Below are 19,150 nucleotides of genomic sequence, written 5' to 3'. Positions count from 1 at the left end.
TCTTCCATTCAGATGCACTGTAGGTATCTGCTTTTTATGACTCTATGCTGAAAACAGAACTGTGCAAGAGCAGCAATCTGCCCAAATCATCCTCACTCAGTGCTGCCTTAATTTGCTTCCCTCTGTTTTCACCAGCTGACAACAGTACAGAACTTGTTGGTAGCTTGGACTGAAAGAGAGATTTGAGGGAGTAAAGCTTATGTTGACTGTTGAAATAGCTGTATGGCCAAGGAGATAATGTGTGTACTGCTTCTGAGATGAAATGTGTTTACAGTGTTTTGGAGAAGAGCCATGGTATCTTCTTAATGTGCGTGCTTGGCACATTGATATGAAGGCAAATATATCTGTAGTATTACTGCTTGGGAGTGGTTATTTGTTTGAGGCCTTTTGTGCACTGATATATTGGTTACCTAGAAGGGGATGGGAAGTCACTTGCTGCATTTGGAGAGAAATCACTGTTCTTCTTCCTCTAAAGCCTAGAATACAAATAAGTTACAGCAAATTTGTTCACTTAAGGGCATCCTCTGTCCAGCAGGCATTGTGCATTAGTTGGTTTAGTTATGTCAACTCCATGACCCTAATTCTCATTTGGCTCCAAGCTGACCTCTAGTTCAAGATCTCAGTATTCAGAGACAAAATAATAGCACTTTCTTGGAGAAAGCCAGGAAGAGACAAGCAGGTTTTCAGGAGAAAAGAAATACTGTGAGCAGAGGAGCTGTTTCTAGCTCCGAATTCAAACATTTCCAAAATCAGACCACTTTCTGGTTTACCAGGCTGTAAAAACATTCTCTTGTATCTAGCTATGTGCCTTCATATCTGTCTGTAGGGGTGTTCTCGGGTTCTGTGAGCCTTCAGAAGGCTTAACACACAATTTCTCTCAAGTATTTGACTGAGCAAACCCTTCAGTCTACCAACAATATTGAGTAATTCAGTTGGAGGCCAAATGGTGGTTCTGTATCTAGTGTGAAGGCAGTACATGGGAAAACGCTTTGTCTGTAAACAGATCTCTAGATCTGGCTGTCCTGGTGCTGAGAGATCAGAAATGACCTGAAGCCTATGGGCTGGTTTTTGTGGCTACTTCAAACAGGCTGAAATTTTGTGGACTCTTCCTTTTGATTTTGGTGGGTATATGGTGCTTTGCTGCAAAGGAGTTGTTTTCCAGATGTTTTATTCAAGCTCTTAGTGTAATCTCTTGCCACATCCTTGGACTTCAGGACCTTCTTGCTCACTGGTAAAAGGGCAGGGCATGTGGGAGCTCCCCAGAGAAGGAAATTACTCTCAGGCTACTCTCAGCTTTAATTTCAGTCTTTTCTATCTACTTCCTGAGGATCCCCAGCCAGGAGCCAGCCTGTCTGCAGGAGGAAGCCATCTGAATGGATGGTGGTGTGCCAGCACTTCTGTAGGTGGCTTTCAAAATCTATTAATTATCTTTTAGCTAGGATACCCAAAAAATCTGGAAGCAAGGGATGGGGGATAGGTGTTGTAATTGCAGCCGTCTGCAGAACAGGCTCTGCAACTTGATGTATGCGTGTCTATCATGGTGAATGTTGCTGAATGCAGCTCTCAAACAAAATAAGGGGTCAGATGGGTGCATAAAGCTTGATTCTGCAATCTCACATGAAGAATGAGGCAAGAGCAGGGAAAATTGTAGAGTATGGCTGAACTATCTTAAAACAAATGAAGAGTGGTAGGGTCCCAGAAACAGGTTGTGGCTTTCAAGCTTGGCCAAATATTTTGTAGGTTGAGTGTTGTGCACTGGGGCTGACTGTGCCCATTCACACTGGTGAAGTGTTGAAACAATCTGGATGGGTTACAGGCTCTTGATTAGGTAAGAAAAGCTCTTACTGGCAGAACTTACACTTGTCTTTGAAGTGTTTGTGCATCTGAACACAACTACATAGTGGGCAGACACAAGGTTCAGAGATGAATCCTACAGTGAGAATCTTGTGTCCCATTAGATGTAAAGATCTTCCCTGTCATGAGGAAGTTACTTTATATTCTGGCACAGGACTTGAGGTAAGACACTGAATTCAGAGATAAGAACTACTTGTTTTCCTTCCAACTCTGCTGTTCAAAACAAAACACAAAAAGAGCTTGTTTGCTATATGGCAGCCTTCAGCTTTTTCCAGCTTGTGCAGGAATAATAATCTCCTGGGAGAAGATAGCTAGATTGAATGCGAACTGGCTTCGCCATTGAAAACTTTCCTGCTAGTCAGCCAAGATTACCTTGCTTGGATTTATTCTGTTCTTTTTCCAGTTCCTCTGTCTTGAAGCCCATCCACAATTGCTTTCGTCACAGGTCAGTTTTCTGAGAAACCTTAATCATTTTATTGTTTGCTCTGAGGATCCTGTTAAGTTCTGCCAACAACAGTGGAGGGAGTGCTTCCAATTGCAGGCTTTGAGTCTACCTGCCCAATGCTTAATGCCTAGCAATGGAGCTCTATTATTTACGATGCTGGCTGTTAATATCAAGCTGCTTGATTATGCACAGGACAAATGTAATCCACGATAGAGATGATGTAAAACATGCAAGTCTATCAGTCTGCCTGGAAGCTTTCATAGAAGCTTCTCCTTGAGCCCCTTGTAGACTGGCTGGTGACTTAAAGTGTGGTGTTTGGTTACTAAATGCTTAAATCTTTTCCTTCTGCCTTACAAAGACTGAAAAGAAAGGCAGAAGCCTTCAGATGGTCCTGATATGTGGTGTTCTTATGAAGGGCTGTGTAAAGCAGCCTTAATCACTTGAAGAATGGTACTGGTATGTGTTCTAGAGAACAAGGACAGCCTTCCTATGGAAAATGGAAATATGTGGCAGCTCTTGGAAGGGGGAGATGAAAACCCACCAAAACAGAGCTTTGTGCTGACTGCAGCTACCAATGCAGTGTGACTATTTGCATTAACAACCAGAAGTTCTCTTCTGCAACTGTTCAGAGCTATGCAACTATGTAAGAACCAGGAAGAGTTCTACAGTCATTGCAAATAGCCATTTTTTTCTGCTTGGCTTTGTCACTCTTCACAGAAAGACAAGGTCTTGATGGCATTAATGTATAGCATTCAGTGCAGAAACTTACTGTTGCTGAGCTGCTCCCTAATGGCACTAAGGGCTTTATTTATCCAGTTCTCCAAGCAGTGGGAATGCTACTGGTCTAAACTAGTTTTAAAGAACAAATGTTATCTAATAGCTCACATATTTGGGTCAGCTGGGCTTTTTAACATCAAAAGAGTTTGGTTTTGTTTAATCTGGCAGTAGGGAGGGTAACTTTGTATGGGAGTTGGATTACAAAACCTTGAATTTGCTGTTGAGAGGTGCAACTAGTGCTTATGCTGGAGTGATGGCAAGGACTGTACCAGCATCCTAAACCACAGTAGTTGATGGTCCCTCTGCATCCACATTTCCTGCCTGCGTGTGAAAATAAGGCAAAGCTGTGGCTGTATCTTCACTTAGTGGCTTCTGTAGTCTATTATGGCCCTGATTATCAGTGAATGATTTAAGCTTTTGAGTAGCATGAGCACAATCTTAATTGTCTGTACTTTGGTATATGTACACCCTGCTACTGCTTTCATGCTCTGATTAGCTCTGAAAGGCTCACTTGTGAATGGGAGAATTATATTTTATATTTATAGGGCTGGAATGGGATTGGTTTTAATTAAAACTCAGCAACTTTTAAGGTTGTGAATGTGAATCAGGAGCAGAATGCTACCTGAATGCTCGGGGCTAAAGCTGACACCTCCTTATGCCTGTCCTGTAGGTGACCAAAAGAGCACATTCATTCCCTAACAGAATACATACAGCTCTACGTTTGATCATTTGTTTGTGTTCCAAACAAATTTTAATAGGACAAAACTCTTTTAACAGCTAACTGTGCCATTGAGGTGCTTCTGTAGCTCCTGTGGTGGGGGCTTTTCTGTAACAGTGGGAAAAATTGATCCCTTGTGTCGTAGTTGCAGCCTGGAAGCTGTGTTTGTGCTGGTGGTGGGGATGTAAAGCTGCATATCGATCTGTCCAGGGGTGAGAATTAACTTGCTAATTAGATTGGCTTAATCTGATCATCTCTGTGAAAACACATTGTTAAAACACAAAGCTGTAGCTGATGGGATCTTCAGATCACCATGAAATCCTGTATTTGGTTGGCCAAGAAGCTTTCCAATTCCAATAAGGACCAGGTGTAAGTACTTATCTATGCTCCCTGTCTAATAAGAGAGTTATCTTGCATAGCATCATTATCCTGCTGGCTTGTGGTGCTGTTAGCTTCTAGCTCCACTTCACTGTATTTAAAGGATAGGTGTCTTGTCAAGAATGGATGTTCTGTTGAACTTGGTAGCTCACAAATCTGAGCAGGTGCAAAAATCCATGAGTACGGAGTCATAGAGTATTGCAAGTCCAACCCCTGGATCCATACAGCACCACCCAAACCTCCTGTCTGGGAGAGGGGGAGGTCAGCCTCTGCTCCCAGGTAACAGTAATAGGATGAGGGGTGATGGCCTCTAGTTGTGCTGGAGAGGTTCAGATTGAATATTAGTAAAAAATTCCTTCTCCCAAAAAGTGGTGATGCACTGGCAGAGGCTGTCTGGGGAGTGAGTGGTGGAGTCACCATCCCAGGAGGTCCTCGAGCCATGGAGATGTGGCTCAGAGGGTCATGGCTTAGTAGACAACATTAGTGGTAGGTAGGAAGTTGGACTTGATGGTCGTAGAGGTCTTTCCCAGCTTTTATGACTCTATGGCTTTCATGTGCTCGGCTCAAACCCTCTGCTGGCTACTTGCATTTGGCAAACTTATTGCCTCTTCTACTGCATTGTCTGCCCAAATACCCAATCCTGACTCCAATCTGTGCAGTGTCAAAGCTGGAGGTGCCGAACTGTAATCACTGAAGGCAGAAAATGAGGGCATGCTACTTGTACACTGCTGGGAGGGAGGCACCTCAAGGAGAAGCAAGAGGCTTTTCATGCAACTCAAATTAAATTCAACAAGCATAGCAAATTGTGAATCTGTTTTAGCAGCAAGTAAAACACTACTGGGCTTTGAAGCCCGTTGTGGAACTTGAGGTTTTTTTCTGTTCTTGTGTGTTTGCTGCCAGCAATTGTATCTGCTCAGGGAGATGAAAGTTGTCATCCCAAAGTGTGAAGAATCTTCAGAACCGCATCACAGCATATGATCCTTTCTTCTGTCAGAAGTGGGGTTTTTAGGCTGTTTAAAGCTGGCTTTAGTTGCTCTTGACTACCAGTTTCCCCCCACATGAGTCCTCATGAACCTGCTGCTGAGCCTGCAAAAAATGGCTTTGCCTAGGAAATGCTGGTCTTCGTTTGTCTTGTGTTCTTCTCCACTGCTTCCCACGTGCTTTGGCTTGGTATGAAACCAATTCCTGGTGCCCTCCCCTTCTTGGTTGTGAAGATTTCAGGTAAACATTTACATCTGTGAATACAGTGTGAGCAAGGTGGTTATTAGGCAAGGGGCTTTGCTGGTGTGCACAGCTGAGATTTAAGGTTATTCCTCAATTAAGCCTTCAGATGTTGCTGAGTGTTCCTGTTTATCTACTGCCTTCGGTTGTGTAATTCTTTATTGCTCTATTACATGACATCATCTGGATTTGCTGCTGTAGTCTGTCCTTTGAGCTTCATAACATGTTCGGCTGAGTCTTGGGTAAGGACCATCATTTATTTCTAAATCCATTAGCCCTGAAAATAACGAACCTAAACTCCTTATCGCCAGCCTGTTGCCTCCAGCAGCAGTGAAAACATTCACATTGTTTGAGCTGCTGCTGAGTGCAGAAGGGAGGGTTGGGTTCTCTGTGGCTGGACTGGTTACTGAGGGCTTTTTCTTTAAATTGCACAAAAAAGAAAAGGCTGGCAAGTGTCTTCTCTACTGGAATCAACAGTCTTTTAATGCTCTGAGGCTGAACTCAGCTATTCAGATGCGGCTCTGTGCAAAGCTATTGTGTGCTTATCTCTGCCTGAGACCGTTTTAGGCTAACAGGGCTCATTGTATGTAACATCTCTTAACGGTATCCTTTTTCCCACGATCTTCCCTGCATAGAAAGCGAAGAGCTGAAAAACATCATTTTCCATATTGTAATCTGCAACTGCCTGTGGCTGCATCTCAGCTATCCTGCTGTGCCAGTGCATGCTGTGCCCTATAATGATGAGATGTGTCAGTTCTCAGGTATATGCAGGAAGGTGAGGTGGTACAGGGGGAATTTCCCTGCTGGTTCCCAGTCCATGGTTACCTGCTGCTATGAGGCTCAGAGAGCAATGGTAGAGGTGTGCTGTTGTTAATGAGCTATGGTGTGCTTTGACAAGCTCTGTGGAGATGTCCTTTTAATTGCTACAGTGAGCTAAAACTGGCATTCAGGTGTTGAAGTGGACGGCTGGAGCTTCACTTACTGGTAGGAGCTGGATCTCAGTGCCACGCTCCTTTAGCAGCACTGTTCTCTGGATTAGCCATTTATTGCTTCCAACTCTGGCTCCAGTCCTCTCAAGTAGGATGTCCTCAGGTGCCGGAGGACAGACCATAAGCTGTAGGGGCATGAAATTCGGCAAGTTCACATGCTGTTGCTCCTCTTTGAGCTGCTCTGCTCACACCTTCCTTTGCCATATTGAGTCTTCCTGTCTGTTGCTCTCCTGCCTTCCTATAAGAGATGGAAAGACTTAAAATGGTTGAATCTCCAAGGTCATCTTGTCCAACTGTGTGCCCACCACTAAACCACGTCTTGAGACGGTGTTCGGTGTGTGGTAGGACTCCAAGGTGTGGATTAGGCTTAGGTTAGGCTTTAGAATCATAGGTTTGGTTCTTTCTTCATGTTTCTCTGGGGAAGCCTGGGAAGAGATTCCCATCTCTAATGTCCCTGTGGTGAGGAAGACCTGAGCATCCCCTGTTCCTGGGAACAAAGGGTGCTTTTCTCTGTGTTCAGGCAGCTTTCAGGTATGGCCAAGAAGATCCTAGTCAATGTTTTGGCCCTTAAGCCTCCAGCCAAGGAGAAGAGGATTTGTTCTGTCCCTGCTAACCAACCTAGTCAGAAGCCTGGTGATGCTGGCATCCACTACAAGAACCACATTTCAGCATTGCAGTGCCCAGCATCATTGGCCCCAGCTCTGCTGGCAGATGGGATCTTCATGTTTGCAGGATCATCCAGGTTTTGTTAAGGGAATCCTCATCCCTTCTCATCCTGTAGAGATGAGTCTTAACTGGAGAACTCCTCCAAAGAGGACAAGAAATCTTCAGCGTGCTCCAAAGGTGAGAGCACCTCCCTCAGTCTGAAGGATGCATATCTTGGGATGTGGGGAAGGAGTTGTATTTAGGATAAGCACTGCAGTAAATACAGTTATGGTCTTCGTCTTGGTCCTGTTTGCATCTCCCTGCAATTGGTGGCAATGCAAGTTGGCTGCATGGTGCTGGCCCTAATAAAAGGGGCATGCTGGCGTGACTTCTGCCAGGGAGTTTCTGCCTCTGGCAGAGCGTGCTGGAGAGACTGGCTGCTTTCCCCAGCTCCTACCAGAGCCAGGAGGAAATCACCATCTGGGTGCAATCTGCACTCCAGGAGCCTGCCCTTCCCAGCAGCTCTCCGGCTGGGTGCCAGCTCGCTTTGCTCCTTGCTGCCCTGTGGAGCTCCAGAGCCTGCAGGGAAGAGCTGGCAGGGCTTGAGGGGCTTGGGAAGCTGTAGGAAAATAGACCTGCAGGAGAGAGATGAAGGGATAACTTGCGTTGTGCTGCTTTCATGACTTTTCTTGAGTTACCTTTCTGCAACCGCTTCTGAAGTCTTACCTCCAGTTTGGATGAATACCCCTTGGGTGGTGGTGGGGAGAACAACCCTAAGAGCAAAAGATTTGGCTCTTACAGGGTAACTTGAGATGTGTACCCTTGCATCTGGAGGGACCGGTTCTGTACTGCCTAAAACTTGGTTGCTTGCTTTTGCTGTGAGTTGGAGGACAGGCACCGAATGATGATCACAGCCAGACAACTTGCTCTGCTGTCTCATCCTGCAAGGCCACTTGTCACCTTGGCCTCCGATATTGAATCCCCTTGACTTCTCAAAGCAAATCTGATGCCTCAACCCAGCATGGATCTCTGCACACCATTGTGCTATACAGTGGCTTCCAACACTTATCCTGCAATGGGATCCCTAGTGCTGTGGTTGCAATTTGCAGTGTTCATGAGACCAAAGGGTTCTGGAGGACTCTTTGGGATAGATGCTGAAATCCTTGTCATCAAGGTACTAAAGAGGGAGCTGTTATCTGGCTGCTGCTCCCCTAAAGGGGCTTCCAGCAGGACCCTGTGCTCCCTCTGCTGTGCTGCAGCATTTATTGCATGGTCCTGCAAGCAGAGCTGCTCTCCTGCAGCTGGGGTCAGACCAGGCTGTGCCACTGGAGCTTGGTGCAAAGCAGCCTGTTTCACTGCAGTTTGCAGGAGGGACTGAAGGGGTTCAGGGCGTGATTAAAACAGGATAACTTGAACTACAGGTTATGGTTGTACTGAATTTACTTTTTATTTTGATCCCATGAGCAGTTTTTGGTTTTCTTTTTATGGCAAGTCTTGGCTGTGTTGCAGGCATGGCAATCCCAGCACCACTTCATGCATGGGTACTTGGTAGGAGTCACTCTGCAATGCTTGGATCCACTTAGTGTTTCTTTCTAGGCTCCAAACTCTTGCAGTCTCCAGTGCTAGCCCACTACAAAAGCTGTGGTGGTGGTGGAAGTGTCCCATTGGAAAGCAAAGATGCCCAATATCTGTCAGGACTGAATGCAGCCCCAAGCCAACTTTGGAACAAAGAGCTCCTCAAAGCCAATCAGACGTTTGAGAAGAAATAGCTTGCTACGAGGAAAACAAACATTCACTTTGAAGAGAGGTTGCCTTTGCATGAAGTTGTTTTCTCACTGAGGCTCATGGGTTGGGTTCAATGTCTGCTCCTTGGATCATTCTCCCTCTGGGTGACTCTGCTTAGTTGGGCTGGTGGAGTCTGCTGGCGAAGAGCAGGGCTGGAGCCATTGGAATGGACCAGATAGCGCCAGACAGAAGGTATCTGATATCTTCTTTGGTGCCATGCGTCGAATCAGATAAGCTGATACCTGTGTTTGTTGTCCAGAAAGCTGTGCTGGTGTTGGGGTAATATTTCCAGTAAGGGATACATGCTGTTAGATAATTCTTCATCATGGTGAGATATGGTTAGGTCTGAGGTATAAAAGGGAAAGAATATGGGGCTCAGTTGCCCACAGTTGACTTCGTGTCTGTAGGATATGTGTCTTAGAGGAATTCTCCAAACTTCTGCAACTTTGGATCTGTTCCTTTCCCCTACCAGTCTGGCTGACTCAAGTCTTGATGTCTCCATGGTAGACTCTGCACGTAGCAGGGGGGTTGAAACCAGATGATCACTGTGGTCCTTTTCAACCCAGGCCATTCTGTGATTCACTGCTATGGGGCTGGAGGAAAGAGCCATAAGCCTATGGAATACAGTAGCATCCCCCTTAATAGTTTTTCCCAGTTGTCTCCAGATTGGGATCAAAAGGTGGGAACTCTGACTGTCCTAGAGGAAGGAAAGATGGGGAAAACAATAAAAGCATCCAGCTTGCATGGTTGCATAGCTATTTATCTTAACATGATATAGCACAGCTTCTGGAGACGATGCAAATGTCCTCCATTTGCCACCTTGCTTTTATTCCAGTGCAAGTGTTAGCTTTCAGTCTCTGCTTTTCCCTGCAGGTGTACACACCTCAGATATGAAATGGGCTCCTGGCTGTGTCCCTGTTCTGATTCCTTTCCTTGCTCCTGGTGATGGCACTCAGATGCTGCTGGGAGAGGGATTTGGGGCAAAAGGCACTGAGGTTTGCTCTGGTTGTGAGGAAACAACGTGGCAGCGAACAAGGAGGAAAAAATCACAAAGTAATGTTCACCTGCTTTTGTTCTTAAGGGCTGTAGGCTGGGAGCAGCGTTCTACGTCTTGTAGAAGTGTGTGTGTGTGTTGTGTGGTTTTGTAGAGGAGTTTGGTGTGCTCCAAGGGTTTGAAATCTGTCTGTCTGCTTTGGACTCAAATGTACTTCTGTTGGGATGTGTCTGGGGAAGTTCTGAAGGGGGTGGAAAGGACTTTGTGATGTGGAGCTGTTGGAAGGGGTCTGGAGGAGGCCATAAGGATGCACTGAGGGCTGGGGGTGTTCAGCCTGAAGACAGCTCTGGGGACACCTCACTGTGTCCTTCCAGCACTTAAAGGGAGCTCATAAACAGGAGGGAGAGTGACTTTTGTATGTGCCTGAGAGTGATAGGAGAAAAGGGGTGGCTTTAAACTCAAGGGAGGGAGATTTGTATTAGGTGTTGAGGGAAAACTTTCAGTGAGAGGATGGTGAGATCCCACAGCTCTGGGCAGCAGTGCTGGGTGCCCCATCCCTGGAGGTGCCCAAGGCTATGGGTGGGCCCTGAGCAGCCTGAGCTGGTGTCTGGCGTAGCAATTGATAACCCTGTCTGCAGCAGTGGGTTATGATATGATATGCGACTTATGATTACATGATTTCTGAGGTCCTTTCCAACCCATGCTGTTCTACCATCAGCCCTACCTATTGGGCGGAGTGGGATTTTTCCCCACTTAGCACTTCCACCCAGCTGCGAGCTTACAGGCAGCGCCTCACCTGCCAACACCTGTAGCATCAAAATCTCAGCACACAGAGTTCAGCGGAGAGGGGGGAAAAAAGGGGGAACTGAAGCCTGAAACCTTGCTGGTTTGAATACACGTGGAGCTGCCCTGCTGTCGGGCTGGGAGGGCGCTAGGACCCGGCGGGCTGTGCCCCCGCCCCGGCCCTTCCCTTCAGCCGCACTCCCGCTCGGGGGACTTTCAGTTTTAGGCTGCGCTGCGTCTTTTTATTTATTTTTTTTTAGGGGGGGGTGGGGGGTGAGGAAGGGGGGGGGGTGGAAAAAGGTTAAAAAGAAATAATTAAAAAAGAACGCCGCCGCTGACCCCGACACCGCCACCAAAGTCCTAAAGTGTCGAGATGGTGAAGACGGGATGAGAGGAAAAAGGGAGGCAGCCATGGCAGCCAGGCGGGTGTTCCACCTCCAGCCATGCGGTGAGCAGCCACGCCACGGCGATGAGCGTTACGGCAGATGGGGAAGAAGGGGCTGAGGGTGCGGGGGTGTCCCCGGTTTGTCCCCTCTTTTGGGGGGGGGGGGGGAGGGGGGGAATGCCGGCAGTGCGATGCGCGGTGATGGGATGCAATGGGACGCGTGCTGCTGCTGCTGCCCGGCTCTTGGAAGGGGTTTTCTGGGGGAGGAAAGTGGGGAAGCTTGGCTTTTTTTGCGTCACTGTTTTGGGGATTTTCTTTGGATGGGAGCCGGCTGTTGTTTTGAGGAGGTGATGACACTTTGCATCTGGGCTCGTTGGACAGCACCGAGCTGCTTACACCGGGCGGGCACGGCTTTGGGGTGGGATAAACGCAGAGGGCACAGACCCAGCATGGAGGAGGATGAAGGAGCAATTTAAAATTCGGGACCTTTTGTTGTTCTGGGTGTTTTTTTTCCCCCCTTTGTGTGCTTTGTTTATACCTCACATGGGAGGAGGGCACGGCTTGCTGTTAGCTCCTCTCCGGCGCTCTGTTTGCGGATGCGGTCGCTTGGCTTCACTTTGGCAATGGTAATGATAATAAATAATTAAAGAAAAAGTTAAAGCAGCTCGAGCTGAACGAAGAGAGACACTCGGACAGCCGTATGTGTTGGCAGGTCCTCAGCCGTGTGCTTGTGAGCTCCAGTTTGCAGGGCTTGCAACTGGGTGGATTTAAATGCACGTTGAGTTGCGCTCTTTGGCTTCTGCTCAACTTTTAAAAGCCACCTTCTGCAGTGTTTCCCTCCCCGAAGGGGGCTCTTCCTTGCTCGGCGTGGCTGCATTCGTGCTGGTTTGTCACTAAATTAAATGCCGGGGACTTGAGTTTGCATAGGGAAGTTTGTTCTGGAGGAAAAGCAACTGTAGGTGGCACAACAGCTTTGCCTGCAAAAGCTGTGGTGGGGGAAATGGGCTATAGGCTTCAATCCCAGATCACAGATTAGGGAGGGAGGGCTGTACCTCTGTTTAAGGAAGGAAAAAAAGGTTGCTTCAGTTCTGATGCATTTCCTCCAAACTTCCTGTACTGTTGTTTTTTTTTCGTGTCCAGGACTGTCATTAAGAGTTGATGGTGAGGGCTGGCCAGCAGCAAGATGCACACAGGCAGTGCCTGTTTGGGAGCGTATGGACTCATTTCCAAGCTGCCCTGATGTCTTTCTGTGCAAGATTTCTCAATAAATCTTTGGGTTTTCTCAAGTTGGAAGCATAGCCTTGTCTTTCCTGGGTATAGTTCCCATCCCGCAGAGCGTGGCTGAAAGATGGGATGAACTGCTTGACCCAAGGCTGTGTGAGTCCAGCAGCATTTCAGCCACCTCACCTGGGCTGCTGTTGGAGTTGGTTCTGGGGCTGTTTTGTTCTTGGGTAGGTTAAAGTTAGAAGGAAATGGTGATGCAATGCTTTCAGTCCTGTCAACCTCAGTCACTGCTGCCACCCCCGCATGCCGTTGTTCCCCTGCTGTAACTGGGATGCATTGGCCAATCCAATGTGGCCAGAGCTTCTGGTTCTGAAACATCTGTGGCTTTTGTATGGTTGCCTCTCCACAAGGGTTCTGTACCACAGTGGAAGTTGCTCTCTGGCTCTCATGTTGTTCCTTGGCAGTTGGAGCACTTCAGCTCATTTAATTGAACAGAGCCTGAAGCGTGAGTGGGGTTTTTCACTGTGGGGGCTCACTTGACTCCCCAAGTGGTAACAACTGTATATAAACCCGGAGTGCCTGGACTTACAGTAAAGCTATAATAAATCACTTGGGGCTATAAATGGCTCTTAAAGCGAGCTTCCTCTTTGAGTCGACATCCTTGGGGATCCTTCCAACCCAAGCCATTCAGCGATACAAAGTAAAAATGAGGGTGTCTTGGCTTTGAAAGAATCCAAAACAGAAGCACTCTGTGCAACCTCCAAAAAACCTCAGGTTTTGCTGAGAAGTTTGGTGTTTCTTGCTGAAGGGAGCTGTGAGGTTTGATTGGTGCCACGTTATTGCCTGTTAGACCCTATGGAATGCTGAAACTTCAAACGTTGCCTTTGCTTTGAGCCCTGCTGATGCTCTGCATGTGGGCTTTATGCCTGAAGACAGGTCCAAAACCATGTCTAAGGGGAAATCTGATTTATTTATCTTTTCCCCCACTGAGTTGTTCTTATATTGTGCTTCTCTAGGAAGCCCCAGTGATGGCTACGCTTTCCAAAAGCCTTCCACGACTCGATCTTAGGTGGCACTTGAGCTACCAACCATCTTCCAAGTGCAAAACCACTTCTGGAGAAGTCCCATTTCCTTCTGTGGGATTTCTCTGGGAGTAAACAAGCCTGGGATGCTTTAATGTCTTGTCATCGTGAAACTGTCATCCACCCTGTAAACACGCAGATGGCTGCCAAGTGCGCCAGCAGATATCCAGCATGTGTTCCATCCCAACTACCTTTTGTGGTGGCTGAGCACAGCGTGGTGCCATTGCTGCTTTGGGAGTAGGGGGTCCTCTGCAATGATGCACTGCAGAAAGGTTGGGAATAGAGTGCTGGAGCTGTTCGTTTGAGGTCATCTGAGTGTGAGCAGTGTTTTGTGACTTTGCAGAGCATCTCCTTCAGGAAATCTGTGCTGGGACTGGGTGAAATGGGAGAACTTTTCTCAGTGCAAAGTAACGTCCTAAATATGGTTCTAGCATAAGCTCTGCATGAAGCCTTTGTGCTGAGCATGGCGATGTGCTGGCCCAGGAGCAGAGCCCTGCATCTGTCAGTGCTGGCTTTGATATCAAAGCGCTCAGCTGTCACTTCTGTCTCCATGGGTTTCTATTCTATTCTATTTCTCCTTTCTAAACTCATCCCTGGCTCTGACTTGCGATCAAATGGGTGAGAAGTTGGATGCCCCTCTGTTACTGAGGAAGGGTCTGTGTTCCTGGTGGGAGCTGTGGTTTGGGTAGGGCACAGGGAACAGAGGGCATTTTGGGCATCTCTGATTCAGAGGAACTGCAGGAAGAGGAGGAGAGAAAAGCCACTGGAGTGGGTAACACTGATCTCACATTTGAGCTTCCCTCCTATGGGTGCTTTTGAGCTTCCCAAGTTTGAGGCTGATGCAAACCGCAGCAGTCAGGCTCATGAGGCTGGAACTGTGCATCCTTATGGTTGTCCTGTGATGGGATGGATGGGGACAGTTGGTAATGCAGGAAATTCATTGATCTGAATCTCATCTGGTCGGCTTTTTTGAGACAGTGTGGGTAAGATAAAATCACGGCATCGTTATGGTTGGGGTAGACCTCTAAAGTCACCAGCCCCAACCCTATCCATGCCCACTGACTGTGACCTTCAGTGCCATGTCTCCATGGCTCATGAACACCTCCAGGGATGGTGACTGCCCCCACCTCCCTGTGCAGCTGTGCCAATGCCTGTCCACTCTTTAAGAAATTCTTCCTAATATCCAACTTTGACCAGTAAAGGTGATGGAGCGAGTTACCGGCGGGTGAAGATGAGTGGGAGAGAGAATTAAGAGGAGGGGCTGAGAATGAGGTGCTCTTTCTCCTTCCTGGTGCCAGTACAGGTGCTGGCACCCCACAGCAGTGGGGGCTGCTGCTCAGGATCACCCCCTTAGGGGAAAAACCCACCCGATGGGGCACTGCCTCGGGATTAAGCTTTACTCTCCTTTTCCTCCCGCTCGTCTCCATCTCCTGGAGCTGAATGCCTCTTCCCTTGCTCTGAGCCTAATTGCATCCCCAGGGTTTAGCACGTGTGTGTTTGTTTTATTCAACGCATTGGCTGTTCCCACCGGAACAGGCTGCTTTTTTTTTTTTAAGGGATTGGGCTTTTTTGCTTATTGTGCACAACAAGCTACTGCCCGAGATCCTCATTGGGGAGGGGTGGAGGGGAGGAACTGTAGTAATGCCAATACTTCTTGAATATTATAAACCTGGCTTATCAGCCCGACGCAGGGCTGGAATTTGTCTCTTCCTGTGCTGCATCTCTGCTTTCTGAGAGGCGCGTTTAAATACAGGCTGGAGACGCAGCCTTCCAGTGCGCTCCGCGAGGCCGTGACAGCAGCAACGGGGCTTCTCGAGGGGCTTTTATTATTTCTTTGACATCCATTCCTCTTGAGAAAGGAAATTGGTTGGGAAGAAGGCTCTGAGACTGCATGTCCCAACAGTACCAGCTGAAGGAGGTGAAGGCAGACGCGGTTTGCTTCGTACCTGGCTCTCCTCTCTTCTCCGTCCTCATGGAGCCGGCTTCTTTTTGCTACCCCCAGCTTACCTTCCTGCGCTCACCCTATGGGCAGTTTGGGGCCAGTGCTGGCTCTTCGCAGGACCTGGCCCCGTGGCCTCAACGTTTAGTGCCGCAGAGATGGAGCGGGCCGGTGGACGGTACGTGAGTGGGTTGGGGACAGAGGAGGGTGGCACTGGGAAGCTGAGATGAGTGCTGAGATGCTCAGAGTTGGGTGGTGGATGGAAGGAAGAGGGAGGTGATGCACGTAGGGCTGGTGGGTGTGCTGGTGTGGGGTGGTTGGTGTGCTCCGTTCTCTAGATCTCTCCTAGTGATGCTTGCTTGGCTGCTGCCACCTCCACTACGGAGCAGCTCGAGTACCTCAACCAGGGGAGCTGATAAACAACCTCGGCATGGAAAAAATAAGAATAGAAACCACTCTTCGGCAGTCCTTTGTCTCATAAGCTTGCTCATTCACTGATATGAATCCAGCAGTGTCCAAAACCTGAAATACCTGCTGGAGGCTCGGCAGGCTCTTTTCACCTTTAGGGCTGCATTGCTTTCAGCTTTATCTTTTAAACTGTTATTAAAGCTATCAAGTGTGGGGATAGGTGATTAAGATCCTTTATTGCAGATTTCAGCACTACAGGAGAAGTTCCTTATGCGTGTTAGCTTGGTTCAGAGCTGTCAACACTGTTGTTGCAAAGAATCTATATGGGAAAACGGTAAATCCTGTTGCAGGAGTTGAGGCTGCTTGAAGTGCTGATCCTAAGGGTTTATATTTTGTAAAAACTTTTTCAGGAGGGAGATTGCAGTTGGTGAAATGAGGTCCCGAGCAGCTTTGATATGGCTTTAAAACTGCATTGCCTGGAGCACATTGCTAGGCTGGAGACCACCAAAGATCTCCCACCCCCAAAGCAAACTTGCTTTACCTCTTAATAACAAGCCAGCAGCCATGCACCTCACCTGGCAGAGCTGGTCAGGTGGCATGCAAAGAAATGGAGGAGAGCAGCTGAGCAGTCACAGCAGGGAGAATGCGTGGGAGGTGTTTAAAAACATGAGCTGTGGTTTCATGCAGCGGAAGCAAGCCTGTAGCAGGAGGAGTGAGGATGGGCAATGTGGCTCCGAAATCCCTCCACTAAAAGCAATGCCTTTCCCCCACCTCCCTCTGCATGGGAAGTGTTGGCTGCCTCCTGGTAAATGATAATTGCTGTGGGACTGTTACTTACAGCAACTCAGATGGCTGTGATTTTAGGGACTCGGAGATGGCAGTGACCTGGGGTTTGGAGAACTTGCTGCTTGTTTCTTCCGTAGGGCTCTACCTTTTGGGAGGCTGACCTGATGCTGTTCTGGGGAGCTGATTTATTCCTCCTCGTTCTTCTTGGCTGGAAGAGATTGCTGCTCTGGGCTGTAAGCATCCAGCTGGGGGAGACTTGCCTTGCTGTAATGAGAATCTTGCATTGTAAGGGAAGGAAAGCAGTAGGAATAGGACTGGCTTGGAGCGTGGGGGAGAGAGGATGTGGCATCTTCTTTCCCCCCCCCCCAAGCTTTGTGGGTGCTGCTTAGCAAAGTGCTGGGCTGTCAGACTGGGTGATAAACCTCCTTGGGCGAGGTGAGCTCTCTTCAGCTCTATTTTCTGCAACTTGTTGTAGCAGCCCGGACTTAGTGCTCTGTTTCCCATTCCCTTACAAAGGCTCCTCGTCTGCTGCTGAATGCATGCATTAACCCTTGTGCTGCTGCTGCCCGTGCTGGGAAAAAGACATAGGAGGCAGCAGTGCAGTCAGAGTAGAGCAGTGATGCCTTTAAGAGATTCGCTATATCCATCTCTAGGCAGCAGCTTTTCTCCCCTCTTCCTTTTGCATCTTTGCATCCTCTTGTTTTCCCCTGCACTTCTCTCCTAAGGTACAGGATCTCACTTCTGGTTGAGCCTGGCTGCCACAAAGCCTTTTTCTTTAAGGAGGCACACGAGCTTTCCCCGCACGGCATCCAGCAAAAAAGCTCCAGCTCCAAAGTGCAGGGTGGCTTTAATCTGTTTTTCTGCCTCGCTCCCAGAGGGGAATATCTCCGGATCCTGGAGGGGGGGAGGGGGCTGGAGGAGAAAACCCCAATCCCATCGTGGTGTGAAGTTAGCGGCTTGCTGGCATCCCTTGCCTGGCATTGGGTTTGGGTGCTGGGCTGGAGGTGCCCAGCTGGGAGCTAATGGGTCACGCTCTCACTCCACCCATCTGCCGCTCGCCAATTGGAAGTGAGGGAGAAAGATGCTCTGGCTGGATTAATATTGGAGGCACTGAAAAAACACAAGCCATTGCTGCCTCGGCCACCTGAGCAAGTGGCACTGGGGATTGGGTGCGCTGGCTCAGAGCAGCCGGGAGAGGAGCGGAGGCTGTTTGGATGGGAACAGCATCTCTATTGAAGAAGTAGTGCAGGTAAGTTGTGGTCTGAAGCAACAATACTGGAACACTGCTGATGCCGGGTGATGTCTGGACAGGAAATCCAGAAAGGCAGCTCTGCCAGCTCTTGAATTATTTAATTCACTAAAGTAAGGCAGTGCTTGATGGCTTTTCAGTGGGCTCTGCTGCTCGGTGATGCTGTCTATTGCTGTGCTGGATGTCTGTGTTTAAGGATGGAGGATACCTCCTGAATTCAGTTTACTTTAGTCAGGGTGCTGCCTTTCAGGGATTGGGTTTAGTTTCAAGGTACCTTGTGCTCACCTCCCTTTGCATGTCTTGCCTGCTCTTTTATTTCTTTTCCTCTCAAATTTAATGCTGAAACGTCCTCCCAGCCTGCCAGAGAGAGGCTTTACATACTGATGTTTCACGTGGGGAAAGTGCATTGCTGAGTGAAAACAAAATGCATGCGTGTGATGTAAAATGCTAGCAAGCATCGTCCCTGATGCTGTAGCCATGGAAGCCATGTAGACGAACCATAAACAATGTCCTACTGATAAACACTCTGACATGTGTTGTCAGTCAGTAATTATTTCATCACTGGACCAAAGCGTTTTCATTTTGGGTTGATGATGGATGGCAAGAACTGATGTGGTGCTGCTGGCTCTCCCCTTGCCCACGTTGTTGTTGTTGTTGTCACTGTTGTTTGCTGTTTAGTGGCTCCTGGGTATAGAAATGCTACGGGGTTGCTCGTGCCATCCTGCTGAGCCTGTTTGTTGGGATGTGAAATCACCACTTCTGTGGGGAGGGCTGAGGCTGCAGAAGTCAGCTGCCTGCCTTTGCTTTTTTCCTTTGGGCTGTTTTTAATACTGGGGGATGTTTTCCTTTTGGTGCCTTTCCTGGAACCACAACTGAAAATCTGACATTCTTGGTGATCAGTTGGGCTGACCACTGCTCTACTTTCATCCCCTTCTTGTTTCCAGTGTAGATCTTGATTTCAATCTTGTGGCTTTGTGTGAATGAGAGTGGGTCTTCTGATCCTTCCAGGTGGTTTCTTGGGCAGTGGAGGTGGGAAGAGGTGCAGGATAAACTTTGACACAAAGCTTGGTCATCCACAACAGTCTCTTTAACAACATTTTGCTTGCTTAGTTGCAATAAAAGCTTAGTAGTAATGTACTTTACATTCCCAATCACGGTCCTGGTATCCTGGGGGGAATGCTGGAGTGTGTACTGCTGCTGTTGGAGCACCTCTTCCACCAGAATCCCAAACCTGAGGGGTGTAGTTCCTTGTTTCTACTTTGCAGCTTAATTTTTACAGTATTTAACCCAGCTGAACCATTGTAGGGAGCAGCACTGTTCCTCTGGATAGCCCCAAGCAGGTGGAATTTCTACTGATTTTAAACCACATTGGCATGTTTTACACAGCAGCACTGGTGGCCTCTGAAAGACCTTCCTGTGTGGGGAAGAATTTCAGCCAAAAACACAACAGTCACCTTTTAAAACCACCCTTTTTTCAACCCATATCCA

The 19,150-nt window shown here is 48.0% G+C and overlaps 1 protein-coding gene across 6 annotated transcripts in view; it reads left to right on the top strand.

Annotated features, from left to right (window-relative positions):
* The window catches only part of SLC4A11 (solute carrier family 4 member 11), a 130,006-nt gene that overhangs the window by 28,561 nt on the left and 82,295 nt on the right, over positions 1 to 19,150 (top strand). For 2 of the 6 annotated variants that reach the window (XM_025150089.3, XM_015286072.4), the window contains exon 1: positions 15,053 to 15,397. The exons of 1 other annotated variant lie outside the window; for it this stretch is intronic. In XM_025150089.3, coding sequence (XP_025005857.1) covers positions 15,172 to 15,397 — 226 coding nt within the window. In that variant the 5' untranslated portion in view covers positions 15,053 to 15,171. Of the gene's footprint in view, positions 1 to 5,417; positions 5,636 to 10,964; positions 11,038 to 15,052; positions 15,398 to 17,535; positions 17,663 to 19,150 lie in introns of those variants that run through there. 3 more of the 6 variants (XM_040700098.2, XM_025150090.3, XM_025150092.3) reach the window with 3 other exon arrangements.

The sequence above is a fragment of the Gallus gallus genome, chromosome 4 (genome assembly GCF_016699485.2).
Source record: "Gallus gallus isolate bGalGal1 chromosome 4, bGalGal1.mat.broiler.GRCg7b, whole genome shotgun sequence".
Lineage (NCBI taxonomy): Eukaryota > Metazoa > Chordata > Aves > Galliformes > Phasianidae > Gallus > Gallus gallus.
This window is presented reverse-complemented; position numbering and strand designations above follow the sequence as displayed.